General features: G+C 36.9%; 3 protein-coding genes across 3 annotated transcripts; all 3 read left to right on the top strand.

Annotated features, from left to right (window-relative positions):
* Window positions 1–840: 840 nt before the first annotated feature.
* On the top strand, window positions 841–9,675 carry LOC128216367 (uncharacterized). The gene is made up of 14 exons (XM_052922926.1): window positions 841–1,132; window positions 1,466–1,696; window positions 1,855–2,308; window positions 6,161–6,258; window positions 6,907–6,936; window positions 7,111–7,208; window positions 7,451–7,480; window positions 7,723–7,752; window positions 8,062–8,091; window positions 8,401–8,430; window positions 8,673–8,702; window positions 9,011–9,040; window positions 9,282–9,311; window positions 9,622–9,675. Exons 1-14 carry the CDS (start codon window positions 841–843, stop codon window positions 9,673–9,675), a joined length of 1,467 nt encoding a protein of 488 aa, XP_052778886.1.
* Window positions 9,676–11,079: 1,404 nt separating this feature from the next.
* LOC128216368 (uncharacterized) lies at window positions 11,080–21,492 on the top strand. The gene is made up of 4 exons (XM_052922927.1): window positions 11,080–11,212; window positions 11,492–11,719; window positions 11,915–12,368; window positions 21,324–21,492. Exons 1-4 carry the CDS (start codon window positions 11,080–11,082, stop codon window positions 21,490–21,492), a joined length of 984 nt encoding a protein of 327 aa, XP_052778887.1.
* Window positions 21,493–22,548: 1,056 nt separating this feature from the next.
* LOC128216822 (uncharacterized) lies at window positions 22,549–24,114 on the top strand. The gene is made up of 4 exons (XM_052923503.1): window positions 22,549–22,604; window positions 22,923–23,150; window positions 23,340–23,793; window positions 24,067–24,114. The coding sequence occupies exons 2-4, from the start codon at window positions 22,952–22,954 to the stop codon at window positions 24,068–24,070; spliced, it is 657 nt and encodes a 218-aa protein (XP_052779463.1). The 5' UTR covers window positions 22,549–22,604; window positions 22,923–22,951; the 3' UTR covers window positions 24,071–24,114.
* The last annotated feature ends 1,588 nt before the right edge of the window (window positions 24,115–25,702 follow it).

The raw sequence follows: 25,702 nt of genomic DNA on the forward strand, positions 1-25,702 counted from the left end.
CATAGCATGTTCGTCAAAAGTAATTAATGTGCACAAATATCAGTGTTTAATGGTGCTGAGAACTCGTTATTCACGTGGCGCAAATAATATTTAAAAGTCATTTCCTTGTATCGTTTTTAGGAATGTGTCGAAGATATTGACAACAGTTGAGTCTGAAATAAATGACAAACGTAGCGTAACCCTGCGCCGATAACAGTTTCTGGTGCTGATTAACTTTTTCTTACCTTTAACAACACCCTTAAAATTACAATATGACGATTTGTATTTACATAATTAACGACGTCTGATGTCTGTTACTTTTTCTTTTCTTTTCCTTATAAGGCAAACAGTTGTTTTTATTGCATTATTCCAATTGTGCTGAACTGCATTATAATGTATGATTCATGTATTAGCCATTGCCTCAATTCAAGTTTGATTAAAACAGATATTAAAATGCAAAGTGATAAAATGAAAATGTCAACTTCTTTCAACGCGAGGAAACAAATGTAATTATTCTATTCAATATAATTAACCTGAATCAATATATTATTGGGAACATTAATAAATATTTTTTTCTACTCAAGTTATGCACCGTAATAATTGAAGAGTGCATATTAACGATGCTAGGCCTGCCTACCGGTGGTCCGCAAACGTTTATATACTCGCATCCTCCAACTTAAAACTATTGTTAAAATCGAATATTGAAAAGGATTCGATCAAGCCTAGGCTTATTATTTACTGATGAATCTACCATTTAAAGACATTGTGTTGGATTTTTTTGAAAAATAAAACAGATGTTGAATATATAAATGATTCTATACACGACTGTAAAATAGAAAACGTCAACTTCAAAGCGCGACAATGATTGGCTACACCACAGTGATGTTTGCTTTGACCGCCGCATCGTTGGTCACAGCTAGACAATACGAACTCATTCAATGCACCCTGGGTGTATATCAGATAATCGGAAAGGCTGACTGTACGGGCTTTTTCCTCTGTGTGTTTGGGAAACCCATCGAGATGCCGCCTTGTCCTCCTGGCTCGGTGTTCAGCTCTAGCGTCAACGTTTGTGTTCCTAAAGGTTCAGTGTATGATGACTGCAAGCAACCAACAGAGAAAAGCCGCATCCATATGCCTGTGCTCCCCGACCTAGGTAATATCTAGCGATGTTGTTGGTATCTTCGGAAATTTTTACGCTATTCCTTTGAATTCCTTCTCTAAAAAATAATTAAAGCAAAAGAGTCATCTAGCAATACAATGTCATGTATAAAACTAGCGTTAGAATAGTTATTCATAAAAGTACTTATTTATTTTGATGTATTTCATTTGCTTACCAATTTAGACATCTTACTAAATAAATGTAAACATTAAGAGCGAAATTAAATCAAATCGTTAAGATTTGGGTACCGTCCTCGAAAATGCGTGGAAATATTGGAAAAAATAATTCATGTCAATCAGTGTGCTTAGAATCATGATAACTTTTCAGGGCCTCTTAGCCCAGAGGAACGATGCAACATGTTCGGAGGTGTGTTCCCTCACCCAAAGGAATGTCAAGCCTTCTACAATTGCAGCGTCCGCTACACACCTCAGATTCCCCGGTTCTTCGAGCAACACCTTGTTGAATGTCCCTACCCCCAGCTGTTCAACACTGAGACCAAAGAGTGTGACTATTTTGAGAATGTAAAATGTGGAAGCAGGACAGAGTTTAAGAATGGATGTAAGCTGGCTTATCAAACATCCATTTAAATATGAAATTCAATAGTCTAAATCCAAATTCAATGAACATTTACCACTTCCTTAAAACCACTAAATCTAGCCAAAACCAATACTACTGAAAAAAGTACGAGTATCCTTTTATATTTTGTTCTTCTTCAGGTCAATACAGATCCAACCAGTGTCCCGTTGCGCATTGTATACCCTGCAGTGTCGACCTTCCAAGTTGTATAGGCAAACGTGACGGAATCAACGTTCATCAGGTCAAACTTTGGAGTCCATTCTATGCGTTATGCTATAAAGAACGGACGATCAAGGTGGATCGATGCCCAGCTGACGAAAATGGCCGAACACAGTTGTTCCATCCGAAAAAGAACGAATGCGTTTCATTGGATATGATTCCTCGAGAACAAGGGGGAATGATGCCTGAGTGCGGTACAAAAGTAGACGGGTTCAATCAGGATGAGTTTGAGCGATGTGACCGGTATGTGCGTTGTCAGGGAGGAAAATACATTGGCACGGTGAAATGTGCGGTTGGAGAGGTATTCGATGGATCAAAAGGCGGGTGCGTTCCAAAAGAAAAAGCTTGTGGACCCTGTGGAAAAATTGACCATTGGTGAGTATCTTTACATGTTTGAAGAAAGATTGATAAGATTGTTATCGTGATATATAGCTCAATTGCTAAACACAGTGCAATCCCAATTTGTAGTTATTTAAGTTTATTTTAAATATGAATGTGTAGTGCTTTCCAGCTGAACTTTGTCAATAAATACATTTTTTTCACTGCGTTTATGTGCATGCATATGGAATGCTATTAATCTTTAGTTCTGACAAATCTGTTTTTTCAGCTGAGAGCACAACTTTCACTTTTTCCGAGTCAAAACTGATGAAAATGAGCGAAGTGACGAATGGCGAAGATGAATAATACATTTGAAACAAAAAGCGTTGCTCAAAAACGGACGCGCTGTGTTCGCTCAACGACCAACTTAAACATTTCAAAATCAGCAGTTTTGTTGTTTATTAAACAATGCTTGTTTTTAGCAATATGTTACAAAACCAATTGTGTTAGTTGTTTAAGGATGTATACTCTGTTAAAATTTATTTTATGAATGTACGAATACGAAAAACAAATTCGTGCTCGAAAAAAGATCTCTCTACCTAAATGCTTTGTTAAATTCATTTATTTTACGTCTGTGTCGTTAGCTCTTTGATAATTTTGCTGATCATTGATCCAATGCATAATGTAACCAGTATATGTTTATAATGAACTATGATCATTCATGTGTAAATATAATCTCATTATTTTATTTATGGAGTTTGCAATGTGCGGTGCTTTTGAAATGCATACATTCTGTTCAATAAAATGCAAATTAAATGCTTTGTATGACCTTTCTCTACTTATTTTAATATTGTGCTTGTCAATCAAGCTAGATCGAATATAATTAACCCCGGACCAACATAGAAGTTATGCAAAGGAAACAATAAACCTAGCTGGCAAACCTTTAACGAAGATCAAGCTAAGATTCACAAAGCTTTCGTCTAATAGACGATGGACACACATTGTATAAAACAACACAGACAAAACACAGATGCATCTTTATATCAAAACAAAATTGAAATATTCGGATCAAATAACTGGAATGGACACTTATTGTCCAATTCCATTCATTTAAATGACGCTCTTCATAAAAAAACAACATTAACTGGATTGGCGGAAAGAAATCAATGACCATAGATAATCAGAATATAGCATGAGAGTATATGAGAGTTTGGGGTATTTCTATAACAATTTATTAATCAATTAATTTAGTAATAACAAACTTACTTTGTTTTTTTCCTTGAACATGTCTTTACTTTGTTCAATTTATATTGGACATACTAACAGCATTTGAACATTAAAGTAATGGAAACCTTTATGTGCCAGTGGCAGTTCCTGACGTTGGTTCCATTTTTCTTACTTTTGCATATCCATTTTCGTTACGTAGTTGTAACTTTAAGCTACACGTAAAGTTAAAGTTTATACTGTGTTTAAACCTCCGTTACGTATCATTGTTCTAAATTAACAATATATGTCATGTTGCTTTTATTTTCATCTACTGCGGCACTTTCACAGCAGCGCCATTGCGAACTTATTATCGATCTTTGAATATTTTAAGAGACTCATGGACGTTTTAAGCTTCAGATACCGAAAAAATGTAAATACTTATTTCAAAATGTGAGTGACAAAACAGGAGTGACATTAATCTTCATGGCTCACACAATTTCATCAATACTTATTTTCGATAAACCTTTTTTATTACGGTTATCCCGAGAGCAAGTTTATTGACAGGGCACACTTTAAAAGAAATATTGTTTTGAACACGTACTTTCCATACCCGTACCAGCAGAGTAGCAGGTGTTCAGTGGTACACACGAATGACTTTTTTTGCAATATCAACTTACTACTTAAATGACCATTTTTTATAATATATATGCTTATTTTGCAAACTGTTCCAGTACGAAAACAATACCACACACATTTTTCCGTGTGATTTTTCAAATCTGGTATCATTTATAATATATAATTTAAAATATTAAGATGTGTTGCTTTTGTGATATCCTGTACGATATAAGGTATAACGTCTTATTCGATATGTTAACGCGTATTCGTCGAAACCGTATAGCGGTCGAGAAGTATGCATGTTTATTCATCAAACGAGACGCGAAACAGGTAGTCAGAAATGCATCTTACAGTAATATTTAATTTATAGTGGAATCTGCTTTCATTAGTTCAATGTTTAAACGCATCGCTTTAATTTTCAACCAATGAAACTGCACTCAGATTTTACATAATAATTCCCGGAACTGCCATTCAAGAAATGACGTCATCAATCATTAAATATAAACAAAATATAATGCATTTAATATACTTCTTTTGGAATAGTGTACGTTCATTAAACTAGTAAGTTGATATTGTAAAACAACTTAAAACCATATCAGTGTGAAGCACTCAACACGTGCTACGCTGATGGTTCGGATATGGAAAACGACAGAAACATAATTTGTTAAATACGTTGTGTTGTATTTTCACAGTTGAATATGAAAAAAAGAGTTCGATAGGTATATTTTTCGAATTCACATGAGTTTTGTTTTCCTATTAAGCAAGAACCTTTGGATAAATTGATTCCAAGTCTCGCATCGATTATCAATTAAAGATGTTAAAAGTAAACATATAGAAAATGACTCATACCTTATGTTGTAAAAATAGGCACAGTTATTTTGTCAAACGAAGTATACATTTTGTCTGAATATTTTAATATTGTTAATACCATTGTTGTTATTTTTGGTGTTGTTGCTGCTAATGCTGCAGATGTAATTTATGTTGATGTTTTTTTTTTGTTGATGTTGTTGTAGTGAAAAGGGAGTGTCTGCTTTTCATGTGCAAAATTGCACTTTTTTATTCAAACTGCGGTTAAACATTTAAATCCGGCAAATTATCAACTTATGAAACGAGGTCATTAATTTTTGGGGGAATTATTGTTGACATTTGAAACAGATTAAAATATATTCATAATATTTCCGGGGTTTCCCTAAGTAAACAAAACTTACAACTGCAAAGAACCACATATGTATTTATGATAAATGTATAAGACATTACATTGTTTAAACTTTAATTAAAAGGTAAAAGGTATTAACACGTCAACTGATGAAGGAAAATGTCTATATCCTTAAACGCATTGAAACAAATATTGAACACGTTCTATTTGTTCTCATCAGTTATAATGAGCAATACTGAAGCAATAGATTAAGGGGAGCGGTAGTAAAAGGCATATCTAATACATACCAACGTTATTAAGTGAAAAGCGCATATTTACGTTGCTATGCGTGTTAGAAAGCCCCGCCTACCGGTGGTCCGCAAACGTGTTTATATACAATTAAACCCATTTATATATTTTCAACTGTGTAAACTACTTTCACACTTGCCGCGGTAAATCTTATTAAATAGGGCGGAGTGACGAACCGGCAGTTTGGATCCAGCTTTGTATTGCTCTGAGCTGGTATCGCTGAGTTTACTGAACGACCAACTTTGACATTCCTAAAATGACTCTATACATGTTAGTTGTAACATTTTGTAATGTCAATGTGTTTAATATGATATCAAACTCAATTTGTCTATTGAACAATGTATTTTTCTTTGTTGTACACGGTTTTCATTAACACTGTCTGATGTGTGTTACTGTATTATGTGTTACAGTTAGTTCCCCAGTGCACGGAGTTCCCGTTCAAAACGCCGGATGTATGCTACTATAGCTACGGTATTATGTAATAATGACTGTCCCCCAGTGCACGGTGTTCCCTTTCACAACGCCGGATGTATGCTACTTTAGCTACTGTATTATGTTTTAATGTCTGTCCCCCAGTGCACGGAGTTCCCTTTCTCAACGCCGGATGTATGCTACTGTATTATATTATAATGTATGTCCCCCAGTGCACGGTATTCCCCTTCACAACGCCAGACGTATGCTACTGTATTATGTTATAATGTTCGTCCCCCAGTGCACGGTATTCCCGGTCACAAGGCCGGATGTATGCTACTGTATTATGTTATAATGACTGTCCCCAGTGCACAGTGTTACCGTTGGCAACGCCTGATTGATGCTTCTGTATTATGTTTTAATGTATGTCTCCCAGTGCACGATGTTCCCGTTCACAACGTCGGATATATGCTACAGTATTATGTTTTAATGTATGTCCCCCAGTGCACGATGTTCCCGTTCATAACGCCGGATGTATGCTACTGTATTGTGTTATAATATCTGTCCCCAAGTGCACGGTGTTCCCGGTCACAACGCCGGATGTATGCTACTGTATTATGTTTTAATATTCGTCCCCCAGTGCACGGTGTTCCCGTTGGCAACGCCGGATGTATGCTTCTGTATTATGTTTTAATGTTCGTCCCCCAGTGCACGATGTTCCCGTTGGCAACGCCGGATGTATCTACTGTATTATGTTTTAATGTTCGTCCCCCAGTGCACGGTGTTCCCGTTGGCAACGCCGGATGTATGCTTCTGTATTATGTTTTAATGTTCGTCCCCGAGTGCAAGATGTTCCCGTTGGCAACGCCGGATGTATGCTTCTGTGTTATGTTTTAATGTTCGTCCCCCAGTGCACGATGTTCCCGTTTGCAACGCCGGATGTATGCTTCTATATTATGTTTTAATATTCGTCCCCCAGTGTACGGTGTTCCCGTTGGCAACGCCGGATGTATGCTTCTGTATTATGTTTTAATGTTCGTCCACGAGTGCACGAAGTTCCCTTTGGCAACGCCGGATGCATGCTTCTGTATCATGTTTTAATGTTCGTCCTCCAGTGCACGGTGTTCCCGTTGGCAACGCCGGATGTATCCTTCTGTATTATGTTTTAATATTCGTCCCCCAGTGCACGGTGTTCCCGTTGGCAACACCGGATGTATGCCACTGTATTATGTGTTAATGTTCGTCTCCCAGTGCACGGAGTTCTCGTTGGCAACGCCGGATGTATGCCATTGTATTATGTTTTAATGTTCGTCCTTCAGTGCATGGTGTTTCCGTTCACAACGCCGGATGTATGCTACTGTATTGTGTTATAATGTCTGTCCCCCAGTGCACGGTGTTCCCGGTCACAACGCCGGATGTATGCTACTGTATTATGTTTTCATATTCCTCCCCCAGTGCACGGTGTTCCCGTTGGCAACGCCGGATGTATGCTTCTGTATCATGTTTTAATGTTCGTCCCCCAGTGCACGGTGTTCCCATTGGCAACGCCGGATGTATGCTTCTGTATCATGTTTTAATGTTCGTCCCCCAGTGCACTGTGTTCCCGTTGGCAACACCGGATATATGCCACTGTATTATGTGTTAATGTTCGTCTCCCAGAGCACGGAGTTCTCTTTTGCAACGCCGGATGTATGCCACTGTATTATGTGTTAATATTCGTCCCTCAGTGCACGGTGTTCCCGTTCACAACGCCGGATGTATGCTACTGTATTGTGTTATAATGTCTGTCCCCCAGTGCACGGTGTTCCCGGTCACAACGCCGGATGTATGCTACTGTATTATGTTTTAATATTCGTCCCCCAGTGAACGGTGTTCCCGTTTACAAGGCCGGATGTATGTTTCTGTAATATGTTTTAATGTTCGTCCCGCAGTCACGATGTTCCCGATGGCAACGCCGGATGTATGCTTCTGTATTATGTTTTAATGTTCGTCCCCCAGAGCACGACGTTCCCGTTGGCAACGCCGGATGTATGCTTCTGTATTATGTTTTAATATTCGTCCCCCAGTGCAAGGTGTTCTAGTTGGCAACGCCGGATGTATGCTACTGTATTATCTTTTAATGTTCGTCCCCCAGTGCACGGTGTTCCCGTTGGCAATGCCGGATGTATGCTACTGTATTATGTTATAATGTCTATCCCCCAGTGCATAATGTTCTCGTTCACAACGCCGGATGTATGCTTCTGTAACATGTTTTAATATTCTTCCCTAGTGCATGGTGTTCGCGTTGGCAACGCCGAATGTATGCTTCTGTATCATGTTTTAATGTTCGTCCCCCAGTTCATGGTGTTCAAGTTGGCAACGCCGAATGTATGCTACTGTATTATGTTTTAATATTCGTCCCCCAGTGCACGGTGTTCCCGTTGGCAACGCCGGATGTATGCTTCTGTATCATGTTTTAATGTTCGTCCCCCAGTGCACGATGTTCCCGTTGGCAACGCCGGATGTATGCTTCTGTATCATGTTTTAATGTTCGTCCCCCAGTGCACGATGTTCCCGTTGGCAACACCGGATGTATGCCGCTGTATTATGTGTTAATGTTCGTCCCCCAGTGCACGGAGTTCTCGATTGCAACGCCGGATGTATGCCACTGTATTATGTGTTAATATTCGTCCCCCAGTGCACGGTGTTCCCGTTCACAACGCCGGATGTATGCTACTATATTGTGTTATAATGTCTGTCCCCCAGTGCACGGTGTTCCCGGTCACAACGCCGGATGTATGCTACTGTATTATGTTTTAATATTCGTCCCCCAGTGAACGGTGTTCCCGTTTGCAAGGCCGGATGTATGTTTCTGTATTATGTTTTAATGTTCGTCTCGCAGTCACGATGTTCCCGTTGGCAACGCCGGATGTATGCTTCTGTATTATGTTTTAATGTTCGTCCCCCAGAGCACGATGTTCCCGTTGGCAACGCCGGATGTATCTTCTGTATTATGTTTTAATATTCGTCCCCCAGTGCACGGTGTTTTAGTTGGCAACGCCGGATGTATGCTACTGTATTATGTTTTAATGTTCGTCCCCCAGTGCACGGTGTTCCCGTTGGCAATGCCGGATGTATGCTACTGTATTATGTTATAATGTATGTCCCCCAGTGCATAATGTTCTCGTTCACAACGCCGGATGTATGCTTCTGTAACATGTTTTGATATTCGTCCCTAGTGCATGGTGTTCCCGTTGGCAACGCCGAATGTATGCTTCTGTATCATGTTTTAATGTTCGTCCCCCAGTTCATGGTGTTCAAGTTGGCAACGCCGAATGTATGCTTCTGTAATATGTTTTAATGTTCGATCCCCAGTGCACGGTGTTCCCATTGGCAACGCCGGATGTATGCTTCTGTATCATGTTTTAATGTTCGTCCCCCAGTGCACGGTGTTCCCGTTGGCAACGCCGGATGTATGCTTCTGAAACATGTTTTAATGTTCGTCCCCCAGTGCACGGTGTTCCTGTTGGCAACGCCTGATTGATGCTTCTGTACCATGTTTTAATGTTCGTCCACGAGTGCACGGTGTTCCCGTTGGCAACGCCGGATGTCTGCTTCTGTTTAATGTTTTAATGTTCGTCCCCCAGTGCACGGTGTTCCCGTTGGCAACGCCGGATGTATGCTACTGTATTATGTTTTAATGTCTGTCCCCCAGTGCACGGTGTTCCCGTTCACATCGCCGGATGTATGCTTCTGTATCATGTTTTAATGTTCGTCCCCCAGTGCACGGTGTTCCCGTTGGCAATGCCGGTTGCATGCTTCTGTATTATGTTTTAATGTCTGTCCCCCAGTGCACGATGTTCCCGTTGGCAACGCCGGATGTAAGCTTCTGTATTATGTTTTAATGTTCGTCCCCCTTTGCACGGTGTTCCCGTTCACAACGCCTAATTTATGCTTCTTTATTATGTTTTTATGTTCGTCCCCCAGAGCGCGGTATTCTTGTTGGCAACGCCGGATGTAAGGTACTGTATTATGTTTTAATGTTCGTCCCGCAGTGCACAATGTTCCCGTTGGCAACGCCGGATGTATGCTTCTGTATTATGTTTTAATGTTCGTCCCCCAGTGCACGATGTTCCCGTTGGCAACACCGGATGTAAGCTACTGTCCTATTTATAAATGTTCGTCCCCCAGTGCATGGTGTTTCTGTTTGCAAGGCCGGATGTATGCTACTCTAGTATGTCAAAATTTTCGTCCCCCAGTGCACGGTGTTTCAGTTCACAACGTCGGATGTATGCTACTGTTTTATGTGTTAATGTTCGTCTCCCAGTGTACGATGTTCCCGTTCACAATGCCAGACTAGTGTTACTGTATAATGTGTTATGTTTGTCCCCGTGTGTTTGGTGGTCCCGCTCGCGCCGGCAAGGCGAACTTTTTACATTGTTATTCATAAAGCATCGCCAAGAAATGAAACCCAACAGAATCAGCGGGGGAAATATGATATCTTTAATATTTTTGGAACAATGCATTAGGAAGGTTGTTGTTTGTTTCAATCAGGGAAATATGGTAACTCATTGCGTGATAAAGGTTGACATTAAAGCAGAGATTATTAGTATCAAATTATCACCAAGCTTCCTTAAAGCTGCAATCTCACAGATTTACCATTTTTAAAACTTTTTTATTTATTGTCTTGGAAAGAGCAATATTTTGCGTAAATATCTGCAAACCAATGATATAAGATTGCTGACAAAAAACCAGATCGTATTTTTAAAAATTAATGTTTTATGGCTTAAACCTTTACTAACGGTTTAAGAAAAATACATAAAACATCAATTCTTGAACTTGAATATAAAAGTCTGCGATCTATTTTTTATCAGAAGTCCTATATAACTGGTTGCCATGGATTTTTGCAAAATATGGCTCGTTTAAAACAAAAAATAAAAAAAGTTGTCAAAACGTTCAATCTGTGAGAGTGCAGAATGTAGAACTATAAAAAAAACCATCTTACAACGTTTCGTATTTGTTAACAGATAGTAATGAGTAAAGTGGTTGAATTAAAATTTCAATATCCTATCATGCATCGAAACACATCCGGAAACCGCCTCAACTTAAACAATTTATTAGAATAAGCATTACTTAAGCACACTATTTGTGTGTGTTTGGTAATCCCGTGGAGATGCCACCTTGTTCTCCTGGCTCTGTGTTCAGCTCCAGCTCCAACGTTTGTGTTCCTAAAGGTTCTACGTTTGATGACTGCAAGAAAACAACAGATGGTAGCGGTGGCCACATGACCGCATCGCCCGATCAAGGTGAGCTCTAGCGATGTTTTGAAAGTTTTTGTTTTTTCTTGTTTGGTGTTGATCCATAAATAATAGAGAATTTAATTCGAACATAGGTCAAAAGAGTCGACCAGCAGCTCGTTTATATCAAATAAGGAGATAGTTAGGAGAATTCTCAAAATCACACATGGAAAATCCAACTCCATTGTAATAAATATTCATGTTGCTGTTGCTGCAGACCAAAGAAGGCATTAATATATAGTAGATGAAGGTAAAAGTCAGTTGAGAACAATTATATTTGCTTTTCAGGGCATCTTAGCCCAGAGGAACGATGTAACTTAGATGGTGGCGTGTTCCATCACCCAACCGAATGCCAAGCCTTCTACAACTGTAGTGTTCGTTACATACCGATACCCCGATTCTTTGAACAACATCTTGTTGAATGTGTCTACCCCAAGCTGTTCAACACAGAGACCAAACAATGTGATCATTTTGAGAATGTCAAATGTGGAACCAGGAAGGAATTTAAGGATGGCTGTAAGTTGGCATCTATTTATGTATTCGTGGTAAGAATTTAAAAAAAAAATAGCATACATGTATTTAACATTTTACTTCAAAAGGGCTCTACCAAAAATATCTCATTATGCTGGGATTAACTATTCGAAGTTACAAACTTATTGCATAGGCTTCATAATAAAAAAAACAACGATCATATGATACTGTCTTCTTCAGGTCAATACAAAAGCAATATGTGCCGAACTTCCCATTGTATGCCTTGTAAAGTCAGACTACCAAGCTGTGAAGGTAAACCTGACGGAATAAATGTTCACCCAGTCAGACTATGGACCCCATTCTACGCCGTATGTTACAAGGAGCGCACAGTCAAGCAGGACCGATGCCAAGATGACGTAGACGGCCGAGCACAGTTGTTCCATCCGGAAAAGAACAAATGCGTTTCATTGGATATGATTCCTCGAGAACATGGAGGAATGATGCCCGAGTGCGGTACGAAAGTAGATGGGTTTTATCTGGACGATTTTGGACGATGTGATCGTTACGTTCATTGCCAGGGCGGGAAATACATTGGCACGATCAAATGTGCTGTTGGAGAAGCGTTCGATGATACGAAAGGCGGATGCGTTCCGGAAGAAAAAGCGTGTGGACCCTGTGGGACACTCGACCATTGGTAAATATGCTAACATAGTTTTTCCCTTTACTGGTACATACAACAGTATGCGTTTCATATCTCTATTGAGGTACAAGCTTATTTAAGGGTACATTATGCTAAGTCACATTTAACAAAAAAGGGATAAAACATCCATGTTCTTACCAATCTACAGTGGTGTGTATATATAGTGTTTAAACTATGCTGTTATTCATATCAATTCTTGCGATATAATTATAAACTATGCCATAACGTTATGCCAATTAAATATGTTTGACATTTTTCAGCTAAACAAGTTGCTTGCATGATGGTCGTGGTTAGAATGATATAAAGAAGGACGAAGTCAGGAAACGCCAAGATCATCATAAGTTGTTATTTTATCTAAGGACGTACTCACGTCTCGTGATAACATTTGCTAAATAGAATGTGTTATTATAAACAGATTATTCCAATGAGCCTTCTTAAAGGTTTGTTTTATAAGTTTGCCCAAATGTATAATTTATTAAATGTGTGCTTCTTAAACCATGTTATATTTATATTAGTTCGGAATAATCATAAATGATGTATAAATGTATGCAGCACGGACATGAATCAAGTAAACTGAAAGGTTAGCGGACATTTATCAGATGGTGTAAAAAACAGAAAAGAATAACGGATTAAACACACAAAATGATTTGATACGATGCAATAAAATCATTTTAAAATATAAAAAACTCATTTGTAAATAGATTGTGTAAAATCTTTATATAAATGTTTCTTGTCACGTGCAATGCATTTGAAATCCATCCATTGTTTTAATAAAACTGCGAAACTCATTTCATTTTATTATCTTTCTACTTGCCCTTATTTAATCTATCGTCATTATCGCACACTGAGGTTTATTTACCGACTGGATGCAAACGGACATACCAAATTGAAAGTTTTAAATTAACAACCTTAATAATGAAACATTAATGAGAGCTTAGAGTGTTTGTTATCATTTAACACGTTTTTTTATCATCCTACTCTTGATTTGCCAGATCGCTTCGCCATTTTAAATTCAAAACCCTGAAATATTTTACTCAGGGGTTTGATCCACGGAAACATGCCATTGAGCAACCACGAACGATTTCTTTCGTTCTTAAAACCGACTTCATCAGTAGATTGTAGAGAATGGGGGAATCAATCAGAAAGCACTATGTATATTTCTTAGATTGATTAAAAATTCCACTGATCAATGGTAGACTCACTGCTCACACCACCATGAGTAACAGTTAACAGGAAGTGTTGCATGCATATACATGTTAACTATAAATAAGGGTAATCGAATGTGAAAAGCATTGCATAAAAGTTCGAACACGGAAGTACACAGTTTTATTCCTATTATAGATTCCCATTCACTTTCAAGTATACAAAATATTTAGTGCAGTAATAAAAAACAAAAAAAAAGTATTTGCTCAGTCTTGTTGAGATTTGCTTAAGGCACAAATAAATGCTAAAAGGAGCTCGCCTTTTTGTGAATATGTTATTAAAATGAGGGTTAACACCGCCAAACAATTGGTCGCCGACCATACCTTTGATAGTACGCGACGACTTGAACAACTCTAGCAGAGGTTAAACAATAGAACATTCATGTGAAAATATTTCGGATTCGGCCATCCTTTTTTACAATATAAATTTTTAACGGTTATTTCTTATAAAACATGTTGACGGCTTGAACATAAAGAAATATGTATGTGTATTTCCAGTCCATACTTTTTTTTCGAATCTTGAAAATCTGAAAAAATAAAATAATACAGCACGCCGTGTCTTACAAGATAGTTTTGTGTTTTTATTAATAGCTGTTGCTGCAAATTGAGTTATGTACTGAAAACAACTATTTATTTGAACACCGTAATAAAGCACCACAAATGGATCATTTGTAATATGATTTACCACCAGCGGCTTATGGAATGGTATTTGAATGATGGATGATTATAAAAGTTAATCCATTGCTTCGTACGAATAAATAAACATTATTTATTTAAAACAAGTGTTGTTGTTTTTTTTATAAATAAGTAATTCAAATGGTTTATGACAAGGATGCACGAATTGATCATATATACCCACTATTTGCATATACCCAAACAGGAGTTTAAGCAAACAGACTTTTATCACGTAGTCTACGAAAATGAGTTCTGCAGAGGTAACTTCTGACAGGGAATGCGCGTTTTTGCCAAGTATTGTATTTTTTTAGCAGGCAATCAGTGCTAATTTGATTTATTGTAATACTTATTTAAACGTTATACATGTTTAAGTTTTATTTTATAATCTGATGATTTGCTCAAATTTGATTAAGTTCAACAACGTCGATAACTTAACAGAATTCTTAAGAATTATTTACATCTGTAACGTCTGTGGAACGCAAAGCGTCTACTAACACGGATGTTTTCATCTATAGTTAATGTGCGCTTCATGATTGCATCCAGGAGCTTAAGAAAGCAAGAAATCTATTTTTAGAATGCACCCGAAGCTAATACTAAAATTATCACATGATACATTACAGAATAGCTAATAATGAATAAAGGTAATTTTATAATGGCAAAGTCACGTAAATTACAATAATTACAGTTCTAATACGGTTTTTGATTGGCTCAGTATTGGATACATATTGACCAAGGCCTAAAAAAAATACATTTGGTTCGGGTTACCCGACCCTACCTACGGAATAGGCGCCGACCCTACCGTTTTTATAGTCAGTTTGAAAAAAAATGAAAAACTAAAAAAAAAAAAAAAAAATGTTTTGCTTTTTTTTGGCTTTGCAATATGCAGTTTAAAATCTTAATTGATTATATAGAAGATAACTTTAACACCATTCTCCAATGATGAAAATGACATTCTTATATAAAGCCTTATAAAAAAAAGCCTACCTACCCTACCTATTTTTGAAAAGGATGTAACCCTAACCACATGTTTAAAAATACGACTTAACAGTTGTATATTCGTTTTCCTCATGTTACTGTTCTTTCATTTTGACTATTTTATGTGCTTCGTATGTAACAAATTGCTTTGCACAAGAGCGTTCCTTCTGTTCAACCTCATAATTCCCAAATGCAATCCATGCTTAAATGAAATAGCCATTTTCAATATTTGCAATGATTTGAATCACAAAGGCATCGTATTCATACGAGTTTCAAATATAATTTAATTTGACAGCTTCGGATTGATTATATATACCCGCTATTTATATATGAGGATATGAGTCGGTAGCAATAACAATATTTGTTGGCCATGACCACTGAGAAATATTTTTCAAGTTTTATGAAATTGTTTATACAAGTCATTTGATTCATGCAATGAACACCGCAACATGTTCACTATACGTGTACCTTTACGTGTGAGCTACGTATGTGTACTTAATTGTATAAACCTGCTTATCTGTTTGGTATGGTCAAGATTATCCAAACTTGTAAATGACTGATCAATATTTATAAAAGACTAAGTATACACCAATCAAAGCATTTAAATATAAGTACTTGCTAAAAGGTTAACCTTACCCTACCCTATAAGGTAACGAAATAACACGTGGACAACATAACTAATTTGTATACAATTGGCTGCGGAAGTATAAAGCGTGTAGTCGCCGATATCCAGGTCACGTGTAGAAATGTGATCGATTTCATACATGAATGAGAAGGCTTGTCTAAGGTGAATGGTAATGACATCTTAAAAATTCCGAATAAACCGTTTTATGCGAGAGGAGTATCGTACATGTACACGTAGAGCAGGGCATTGTTCACAAACTGCAGCTTGTAGTTGTAAGTATTTAATCGAATAACTCTGGTTGAGACTTGCTTTAGGAACAAATAAATTTATTTGATATTATCTATACCAAAGCACTATACCCATTTTTTTCAACAATACCATGTCCGTAGTATATCTAGCCCTTTTCCGGGTATGTAATTTCTTTAGTCTAGCCGAATTGAACATTTTTTGCGGAGGTTAAAACATAGAACATTGATGTGAAATAATTTCGATTTCGGTCTTCCTATTTTGACAATATGAATTTCTACGTTTCCGAATGCCTTTCTAACGGTCATTTCTTCTACTTTGCCAACAAGAAATATTTCTGAATTTATCAGTCAATATATAAAGAATTAATTTCAAACACAGGTCATTGGGTTCGGCCGAGAACGAGTTTGAATTTTTCGCTTCAGCCAACAAGTCAAGATTTTTAAAATAAAACAAACCGTTTTTTACATTTTTTTTATTTTATATATGCATATCTGATGCTGCAAAGTAGATTTATGTACTGGAACAACTATATAATTTAATAACTTTGAAATGTCATTTCCTTGCAGGCTGATTTACTACCAGCGGCTTATATAATGGCGTTTGAATGATGGATGATTATAAAAGTTAATCGTTTGCTTCGTACGTACGAATAAATAAACAATATTTATTTAGAACAAGTGTTATTATATATAGGTTCTTCATCATACAGTTTATAACCAGGATGTACGTCGATGTCATGAATGGATAATATATACCCACTTCAAAAACATTTTAAGCAAACATACTATTTCAACGTTGTCTGTGAAAATGAGTTCTACAGCAGTTAACGTCGGGAATATTCAATTGTTCAAACAATTGTGCTAATTAGCAGGCAGTAAATGCTTATTTGATTCATTTCAATAGTTATCTCGTATTCTAACTTTATACATTGTTTCAAGTTTTATTTTATTATACAACGTATTTGTTGAAATTTGCTTTTTTGGCAACAACGTCGTTGACATAACATAGATCTGAACAATTGTATACACCAGTTAAGTCTGCGGAACGTTAAGCGTCTACTTACATGGATTTTAACTAGAGTTATTAAGCGTCTTGTGATTGCATCAAGATGCTTAAGAGAGCAGGAAACCCTCATTTAGGATGAACGCGCGGGTAGTGCTAAAATTATCACGTGATTAATAACAAAATAACTAATCATGATTGTAGGAAAAATTACAAAGGAAAAGTCTAGTGAGTTAAGATAATTACAGTTCATATATGATTTTTGATTGGCTCAGTATTGTATACATATATAAACTTATTTTACGTTCAACACAATATTACCATGACATATTATCGGCATTTTAAAGGAAATAAGTATACTAAAATATGGATATTGACTACAACGAAATAAAATGTGAAATAATATTCTAATTTTCGAGTACAACAGGTCATGCATTGACCTAAACTTTATGAAAATTTTGTATAGTGGATTGATGGACAAAATATATCATTATGGGTAGTGTGGAAAGCAATGTTGTAATATCCTTACGACCAGGCCATTGAACATACCTTCATGTAGCATGTACCTGTCAGTATCATTTCCTTTATGAAACCTTTCGACATTTTTAGTCTTGCTTAATTCATTGTAAAACAAGATATGACCAAATACGATAAATAAATTATGTTCCTTCATGATTTTTTCCATTTCCAACTCATTAAAAATCATCAATCATGTCAACGAGAACATTTCCTGATAGCAGCAAAATGTATATAACGTTACGAAATCACATCACACAATTAAAAGGCTACCTTAATATTTCGATCAAGTCCCTCCAAAAAAGTTTTGCTACGCTCACTATTTTTCTTATCATAATTATATGTATTATATGTTGTGTACTGTAAAAACGTACCCTATGTTTAATGAGCATCTCGATTGTCTTTCTTTTTCATTTGTACAAGGCAGTCCAAAGGACGGCTATATCCCGCGCCGTTGTTTTTAGAACATTTTGTTTGTCTTTGAACTCGACTGGTGCGTTTAATCTGACCAAAAGTGTACACTCTCGCTGGTCACAAGTGGGAAGATAGGAAAAAATGTTTGATCGGTAACCTAAATATTCTCACATACATGAACATGTTGTAAAAGGATATGTAATAAAGTTATTCAGATTGTGTGTAGTGTTTGTCAGATCACTGTCAATGTTACTGCACATCATCTCAATGAGGACAACATTTGTACTATTTCTACATCATCTCAATGAGGACAACATTTGTACTATTTCTACATCATCTCAAGTAGGACAACGTTTGTACTATTTTATATGGTCATTCATAAATGCATGTTATGACGAGGGGACGAGCAAGTCTACTCTGACATTTTAAATACCTCGTGTGATCTTGACCTTTTAGGAATGGACCCGGGTTAAGGACACTGCATATCGTCTCTATGACGACAACATTTGAACTATTTTATATGGTTATCCATCAATGAATATTTAAGTTATATTGCGGACAGGAGCATGTGTACTGCGACCTTTAAAATGTCTCGTGTGACCTTGATCTTTGAAGTATGGACCCTGGTCAAGCTCACTGCACATCGTCTCGAAGAGGACAACATTTGTACTTTGTTATTTGGTCATCCATCAGTGCATAAGTATAGTATAGCACGGATACAACCATGTGTACTCTGATCAATAAATATCTCGTGCGTCCTTGACCTTTTAATTTAAGGACACAGGTCATTGCACCTAACCTCAATGAGGACAAAATATGTACCAAGTCATATGGTAATCCAACAATGCATAGGGTAGTTATATCGTCGACACAGGAGTGTATACTACGACCTTAAAATGTATCTTGTGAAATTGACCTTTGAGGTATGGACGCTGCACATCGGCTTAATGAGGACAACATTTGTACTATTTTATATGGTCATCCATCAGTGCAAAGTAAGTTATATCGCAGACACGACGATTTGTACATTGATATTTAAATGTCTCGTGTGACCTTGACCTTTGATGTATGGACCCGAGACAAGATCACTGCACATCATCTTAATCTGGACAGCATTTGAATCAAGTTATATAGTATTCCATCAATGCATACGTAAGTTATCGTGCAGACACAAGAATGTGTACTCCGAACAATAAATGTCTCGTGTGACTTTGACCTTTGCGGTATGTACCAGGGTCAAGTTCGCTGCACATCGTCTCAATGAGGACAAAATGTGTACCAAGTTGTATAGTAATCCATCAATGCTTAATTAAGTTATAGCACGGACACCAAATGTTACGGACAGACAGACAGATTGGCGGACGAAGTGCATTCCTATAATCCCCTTCACACTCCGTGGCGGGGGATTGAAGTAGGTGTAATTATTCAAGATTCAAGATTCAAAATATTTATTAAAGTAACTTAAACATATACATGCTTCTCGTTACATGCTATTATGAGTTAGACAAACATATGATCAACGTGAATATTTTTAGAATAAAACGAGAAAAAGAAAGAAGAAAAAAATAGATAATAATATAACATATATCATTAATGTTGTATCACAGCAAGATGGTTGTTTAATTAATACACACAGTAATTTGTAAAATCATGAAATGATAAGTAAGTAGTAATGCATGTGTGGCTATAACAAAAAAGATACCAACGCTTGTTTTTTAAACATCTTCGGCAGCCAGTGTTTTTTCTTCAGTAACACTTCATACATATCGTAAAATTGAATCTGCAATAAACCTGTATTTTAGTTGTCTCTGTAAGTAATTGTTGTCATTGACTGTTTTAAAATTATTCACGATATTTTCCTCGTTATATCGCCCACGGTACACAGCGGAGCATAGGGCAATAGTGTATCTGGTGTTTCCGACACCGGTTATTTAAGTAAATGTATTGAAGAAAGTAAAATTCTCAAACAGTCACTAAACAAGCTAAGAGTACGTACTTAGAACAAAGAGTGCAATTAGTTCATGCTTTTACAGATAGACCGAGAATCATGCTTGTATATGTATATTTGGACAAAAGGTAGACTATTTCACTTGCAAGGGCCTTTACATAGGAACAATGATTGTAACAGATGCAAATGATTAGCCTTCATACAATCTGAAAGGAAAAAATGCCGGTCGTAGGTCTAGAAACACCGATCGCCGGATTTCTAACAAAAAGCGCTACCAACTGAACTATTGCTTTGACATAATTATCTTATCGCAAACTATAATCCTTAAACCTTACCTTGCCATAAAACATTAGGATTAAGATCAAACCACCTTAAAAGGAGGATGCAACACTGTTTCGTGACTTTTGGTTCATAGACACATAAAAAGAAATCGTACGACAATGTCATTGCTTTGTGGAGTTGGTTCTTGTATATCTGTACATTTGTGTCTCACGTCCAGTGTCGGGCCCTTGACTTGTGCTTCTTTAATTTTAACTGGGTTTATATATTATTTTGAGTACGCTATATTAACCGTTCAAGTCCTAGATTCTTATATCCATGTAAAAACCGGGGTTAGAGAGCTCATTGTGCAAAACGTAACACTATAGGTTATCTTATTCACGAGATCACATGACCAAAACCTACGCTAAAAGTTAACGTATTACTGATAATAATTGCCGATCGCTGTCTCAAACGCATTTAGCTCCCCTAAATATAATTTCTGACTGGTTAAAAGTGAAATAAAACACTGTTCTTTATAAATATATAGATCGTAATTTGGTTTTCGCGGAAGCCAGGTTCAATTACTATAATGTTTTTTTTATTCAGGAAGTCATTACATCAGTTATTTACTTCTTCGTTCATTTTATTTTTCTCAGACCATTTCATAACATCTGTCACTATGCTACTGTAATATGTTATAATGACTGTCTCCCAGTGCACGGAGTTCACAACGCCGGCGTATGCTACTGTATTCTCGTTGGCAACGCCGGATGTATGCCACTGTATTATGTTTTAATGTTCGTCCCCCAGTGCACGGTGTTCTCGTTGGCAACGCCGGATGTATGCTAGTGTATTATGTTTTAATGTTCGTCCCCCAGTGCACGGTGTTCCTGTTCGCAACGCCGGATGTATGTCACTGTATTATGTGTTAATGTTCGTCTCCCAGTGTACGGAGTTCTCTTTCACAACGCCGGATGTATGCCACGGTATTATGTGTTAATGTTCGTCCCCCAGTGCACGGTGTTCCCGTTGGCAACACCAGATGTATGCCACTGTATTATGTGTTAATGTTCGTCCCCCAGTGCACGGCGTTCCCGTTGGCAACGCCGGATGTATGCTTCTGTATCATGTGTTAATGTTCGTCCCCCGGTGCACGGTGTTCCTGTTCGCAACGCCGGATGTTTGCCACTGTATTATGTGTCAATGTTCGTCTCCCAGTGTACGGTGTTCCCGCTTACAATGCCTGACTAATGTTACTGTATAATGTGTTATGTTTGTCCCCGTGTGTACGGCGGTCCCGTTCGCGCCGGCAAGGCGAACTTTTTACACTGTTTACCATAAAGCATCACGGTGACCAAGAAATGAAACCCAACAAAATCAGCGTGGGAAACATGATATCTTTAATATATCTGGAACAATGCATCAGAAATGTTGTTGTTTGTCTCAATTAAGAAAATATGGTAACTCATTAATGTATATTACAGTTTTTACTACACTATGCGGGATAAAGGTTGACATTAAAGCAGAGTTTATTAGTATCAAATTATCACCAAGCTTCCTTAAAAGGCCTAATGTATAACAATACAAAACCATCTTGTAACGTTCCGTATTTGATAACAGATATTAACGAGTTAATGGTTAAAGAAATTTTAAATATCCATTAATGCAAAGAGACATATCCGGAAGCTATTTTACCTAAATTGATTTATTGAAATAAGTATTACTGAAGCACACAATAAACGCTATGAGCCATGAAACTTGGGTATTGCATTTTCAGTTTTGCAAATACGTCATAAGGCCAAGAGCAAATATTAAACCTGCTAGGCATGCTACAAAGACCCGCCTACATGCGGGTAACGAACAGTTATATATACTCGCATCCTACAACTTGAAACCATTCTCAAATCGAAGATTGGAAAGTATTATAGCAAAGCTAGGCTTACTGTATCGAGGGCTGTACTTATAGAAAAACATTAAATTACATGTTGTAGGATACTAAAATAAATACATTTTTTGATATATTTTATTAAATGTAATATACAAAACAAAACGCAAATTTTATAGCGAAACAATGATCGAATACATCACATCGTTGTATGCTTTGGCCGCCGCAACTTTGGTCATTGCTGGTCAAGACGAACTTGTGAAATGCACCCCGGGTGAATATCATATCATCGGAAAGGCCGACTGTACGGGCTACTATTTGTGTGTGTTTGGTAATCCCGTGGAGATGCCACCATGTCCTCCTGGCTCTGTGTTCAGCTCCAGCTCCAACGTTTGTGTTTCTAAAGGTTCTATTTACGATGACTGCAAGAAAACAACAGATGGAAGCGGCAGCCACATCACTGAATCGCCGGATCAAGGTGAGCTCTAGCGATGTTTGGAAAGTTTTTGTTTTTTTCTTGTTTGATGTGGATCCATAAATAATATAGAATTTAATTTGAACATAGGTCAACAGAGTCAACCAGCGGCTCATTTATATCAAATAAGGAGATAATTAGGAGAATTCTCAAAATCATTTACTGACACATGACTCATTCTTTGTTTCGAATATTTTACTTCAATATAAATTAATTAATTCACACATGGAAAATCCAACTCCATTGTAATAAATATTCATTTTGCTGTTGCTGCAGCCCAATGTTATAATTCAGTTGAGAACAATCATATTTGCTTTTCAGTGCCTCTTAGCCCAGAGGAACGATGTAACATGTTCGGAGGCGTGTTCCCACACCCCACAGAATGTCAAGCCTTCTACAACTGTAGTGTCCGGTACACATGGATACCCAGATTCTTTGAACAACATCTTGTTGAATGTCCTTACCCCCAGTTGTTCAACACAGAGACCAAAAAATGTGACCATTTTGAGATTGTCAAATGTGGAACCAGGACGGAATTTAAGGATGGCTGTAAGTTGGCATCTATTTATGTATTCGTGTTAAGAATTAAAAACTAGTATACATGTATTTAACATTTTACTTCAAAAGGGCTCTACCAAGAATATCTCTGTATGCTGGGATTAACTATTCGAAGTTACAAACTTATTGCATAGGCTTCATAACAAAAACTGAACGATCATATGAAACTGTCTTCTTCAGGTCAATACAAAACCAATATGTGCAAAACTTCCCATTGTATGCCTTGTAACGTCAGACTGCCAAGCTGTGAAGGTAAACGTGACGGAATAAACGTTCACCCAGTCAGACTATGGACCCCATTCTACGCCGTATGTTATAAGGAGCGCACAGTCAAGCAGGACCGATGCCAAGCTGACGTCGACGGCCGAGCACAGTTGTTCCATCCGGAAAAGAACGAATGCGTTTCATTGGATATGATTCCTCGAGAACACGGGGGAATGATGCCTGAGTGCGGTACGAAAGTAGATGGGTTTTATCTAGACGATTTCGGACGATGTGATCGTTACGTTCATTGCCAGGGAGGGAAATATATTGGCACGATCAAATGTGCTGTTGGAGAAGCGTTCGATGATTCGAGAGGCGGATGCGTTCCGGAAGAAAAAGCGTGTGGACCCTGTGGGAAACTCGAACATTGGTAAATATGCTTAAATAGTGTTTCCCTCTAGTGGTTCATACAACAGTATGCGTTTCATATCTATATAAAGGTACATGCTTATCTAAGGGTACATTAGACAAGATGCTAAGTCACATTTAATAAAAAGGAGATAAAACAACCATGTTCTTACCAATCTACAGTGGTGTGCATATATAGTGTTTAAACTATGCTGCTATTCATATCAATTATTGCAATATAATTATAAACTATGCCATAACGTTATGACAATTTAACCTATTTGACATTCTTTAGCTAAACAAGTTGCTTCCATGGTGGTCGTGGTTAATACGATATAAAGAAGTACGAAGTCAGGAAACGCCAAGACCATCATAAGCTGTGATCTTCATTTAGGAAGAAATCACGTCACGTAAGGTCTCGTGATGACATTTGCTAAAAAGAATGTGTTATCATAAACAGATTATTCCAATGAGCCTTTTTTTAAATCTGCCAGATTTTGAGCATTTAAATTATATTGCATTTTCATTTTTATGAGAAAATGTTTAATTCAACTATTGAGTTCCGATATTACTTGTATATGTTATAATGTAAAATGTTTGTTTTATAAGTTTGCCCAAATATATAATTCATTTAATGTGTGCTTCTTAAACCATGTTATATTTATATTAGTTCTGAATCATCGTAAATGATACCTGATGTATAAATGTATGCAGCACGGACATGATTCAAGTAAACTGAAAGATTATTTGACATTTATCAGATGGTTTAAAAAACAGAAATGAATAACGGATTGAAAACACTAATTGTTTTGATACGATGCAATAAAATCATTTTGAAATATAAAAAAAAACATTTGTAAATAGATTGCGTAAAATCTTTATATTATAATTATTTCTTGTCACGTGAAATGCATTTGAAATCCATCCATTGTTTTAATAAAACTGCGAAACTCGTTTCATTTTATTATCTTTCTATTTGCCCTCATTTAATCCATCGCCATTAACGCCTGCTGTAGTTTATTTACCGACTGGATTTGCTGTAATGCAAACGTACATACAAAATTGAAAGTTTTAAATTTACAACCTTGTTAACGAAACATTAATGAGAAAGTGCTTGTTATCATTTAGCACGTTTTTTCATCATCCTACTCTTGATTTGTCAGCTCTCTTCGCCATTTTAAATTTAAACTTTTTTATATTTTACTCAGGGGTTTGATGTATGTAATTGCGCCATCGAGCACCCACGAACGATTTCTTTCTTTTCTTTAAAACGACTACATCAGTCGATTGTAGAGAAGGGGTGAATCAGTACGAAAGTAATATGTATATTTCTTAGATTGATTAAGAATTCCATTAATATCAGTGGTAGGGTCACTGCGCACACCAGTAACAGCTAACAGGAAGTGTTGCATGCATATACAGGTTTACTATAAGTAAGGATAATCAAATGTGAAAAGCATTGCATAAGTTCGAACACGGAAGTACTCATTTTTATTCCTATTACAGATTCCTATTCACTTTCAAGTATAGAACATATTTAGTGCAGTAATAAATAAAACATAAGTATTTGCTCGGACCGGGTAAGACTTGTTTAAGGAAGAAATAAATTCATATGATATTATTCATTACAAAGATTTATAAAGTTTTCAACAAAAATGTTCTTTAAATAGCTCGACTTTTTGGGAATATGTTATTTTAAAAATGAAGCTTCAACAACGTCCGTACAAGGTTACCGCCGCCAAGCAATTGGTCGCCACCCATACCTTTGATAATAAGCGACGACTTGAACAACTTTGGCAGAGGTTAAAACATAGAGCATTACTGTGAAAATATTTCGAATTCGGCCATCCTTTTTTACAATATAAATGTCTAACGGTCATTTCTTATTCAACATGTTGACGGATTGAACATTAAGAAAAAAATCTGTGAAG

The sequence above is a fragment of the Mya arenaria genome, chromosome 14, assembly GCF_026914265.1.
Source record: "Mya arenaria isolate MELC-2E11 chromosome 14, ASM2691426v1".
Classification (NCBI taxonomy): Eukaryota; Metazoa; Mollusca; class Bivalvia; order Myida; family Myidae; genus Mya; species Mya arenaria.

What these genes read in the sequence shown, in the direction of transcription:
- LOC128216368 (XM_052922927.1), top strand. Translation starts at nt 11,080, where the DNA reads ATGCCACCTTGTTCTCCTGGCTCTGTGTTCAGCTCCAGCTCCAACGTT. An exon ending in GACCGCATCGCCCGATCAAG is followed by an intron (nt 11,213 to 11,491) that starts GTGAGCTCTAGC and finishes TTTGCTTTTCAG; the next exon opens with GGCATCTTAGCCCAGAGGAA. An exon ending in TGTGGGACACTCGACCATTG is followed by an intron (nt 12,369 to 21,323) that starts GTAAATATGCTA and finishes TTCGTCCCCCAG; the next exon opens with TGCACGGCGTTCCCGTTGGC.
- LOC128216822 (XM_052923503.1), top strand. Translation starts at nt 22,952, where the DNA reads ATGTTCGGAGGCGTGTTCCCACACCCCACAGAATGTCAAGCCTTCTAC. An exon ending in GACGGAATTTAAGGATGGCT is followed by an intron (nt 23,151 to 23,339) that starts GTAAGTTGGCAT and finishes TGTCTTCTTCAG; the next exon opens with GTCAATACAAAACCAATATG.
- LOC128216367 (XM_052922926.1), top strand. Translation starts at nt 841, where the DNA reads ATGATTGGCTACACCACAGTGATGTTTGCTTTGACCGCCGCATCGTTG. An exon ending in TCCCATTGGCAACGCCGGAT is followed by an intron (nt 7,481 to 7,722) that starts GTATGCTTCTGT and finishes TCTGTCCCCCAG; the next exon opens with TGCACGGTGTTCCCGGTCAC. An exon ending in TCCCGTTGGCAACGCCGGAT is followed by an intron (nt 8,431 to 8,672) that starts GTATGCTTCTGT and finishes TCTGTCCCCCAG; the next exon opens with TGCACGGTGTTCCCGGTCAC.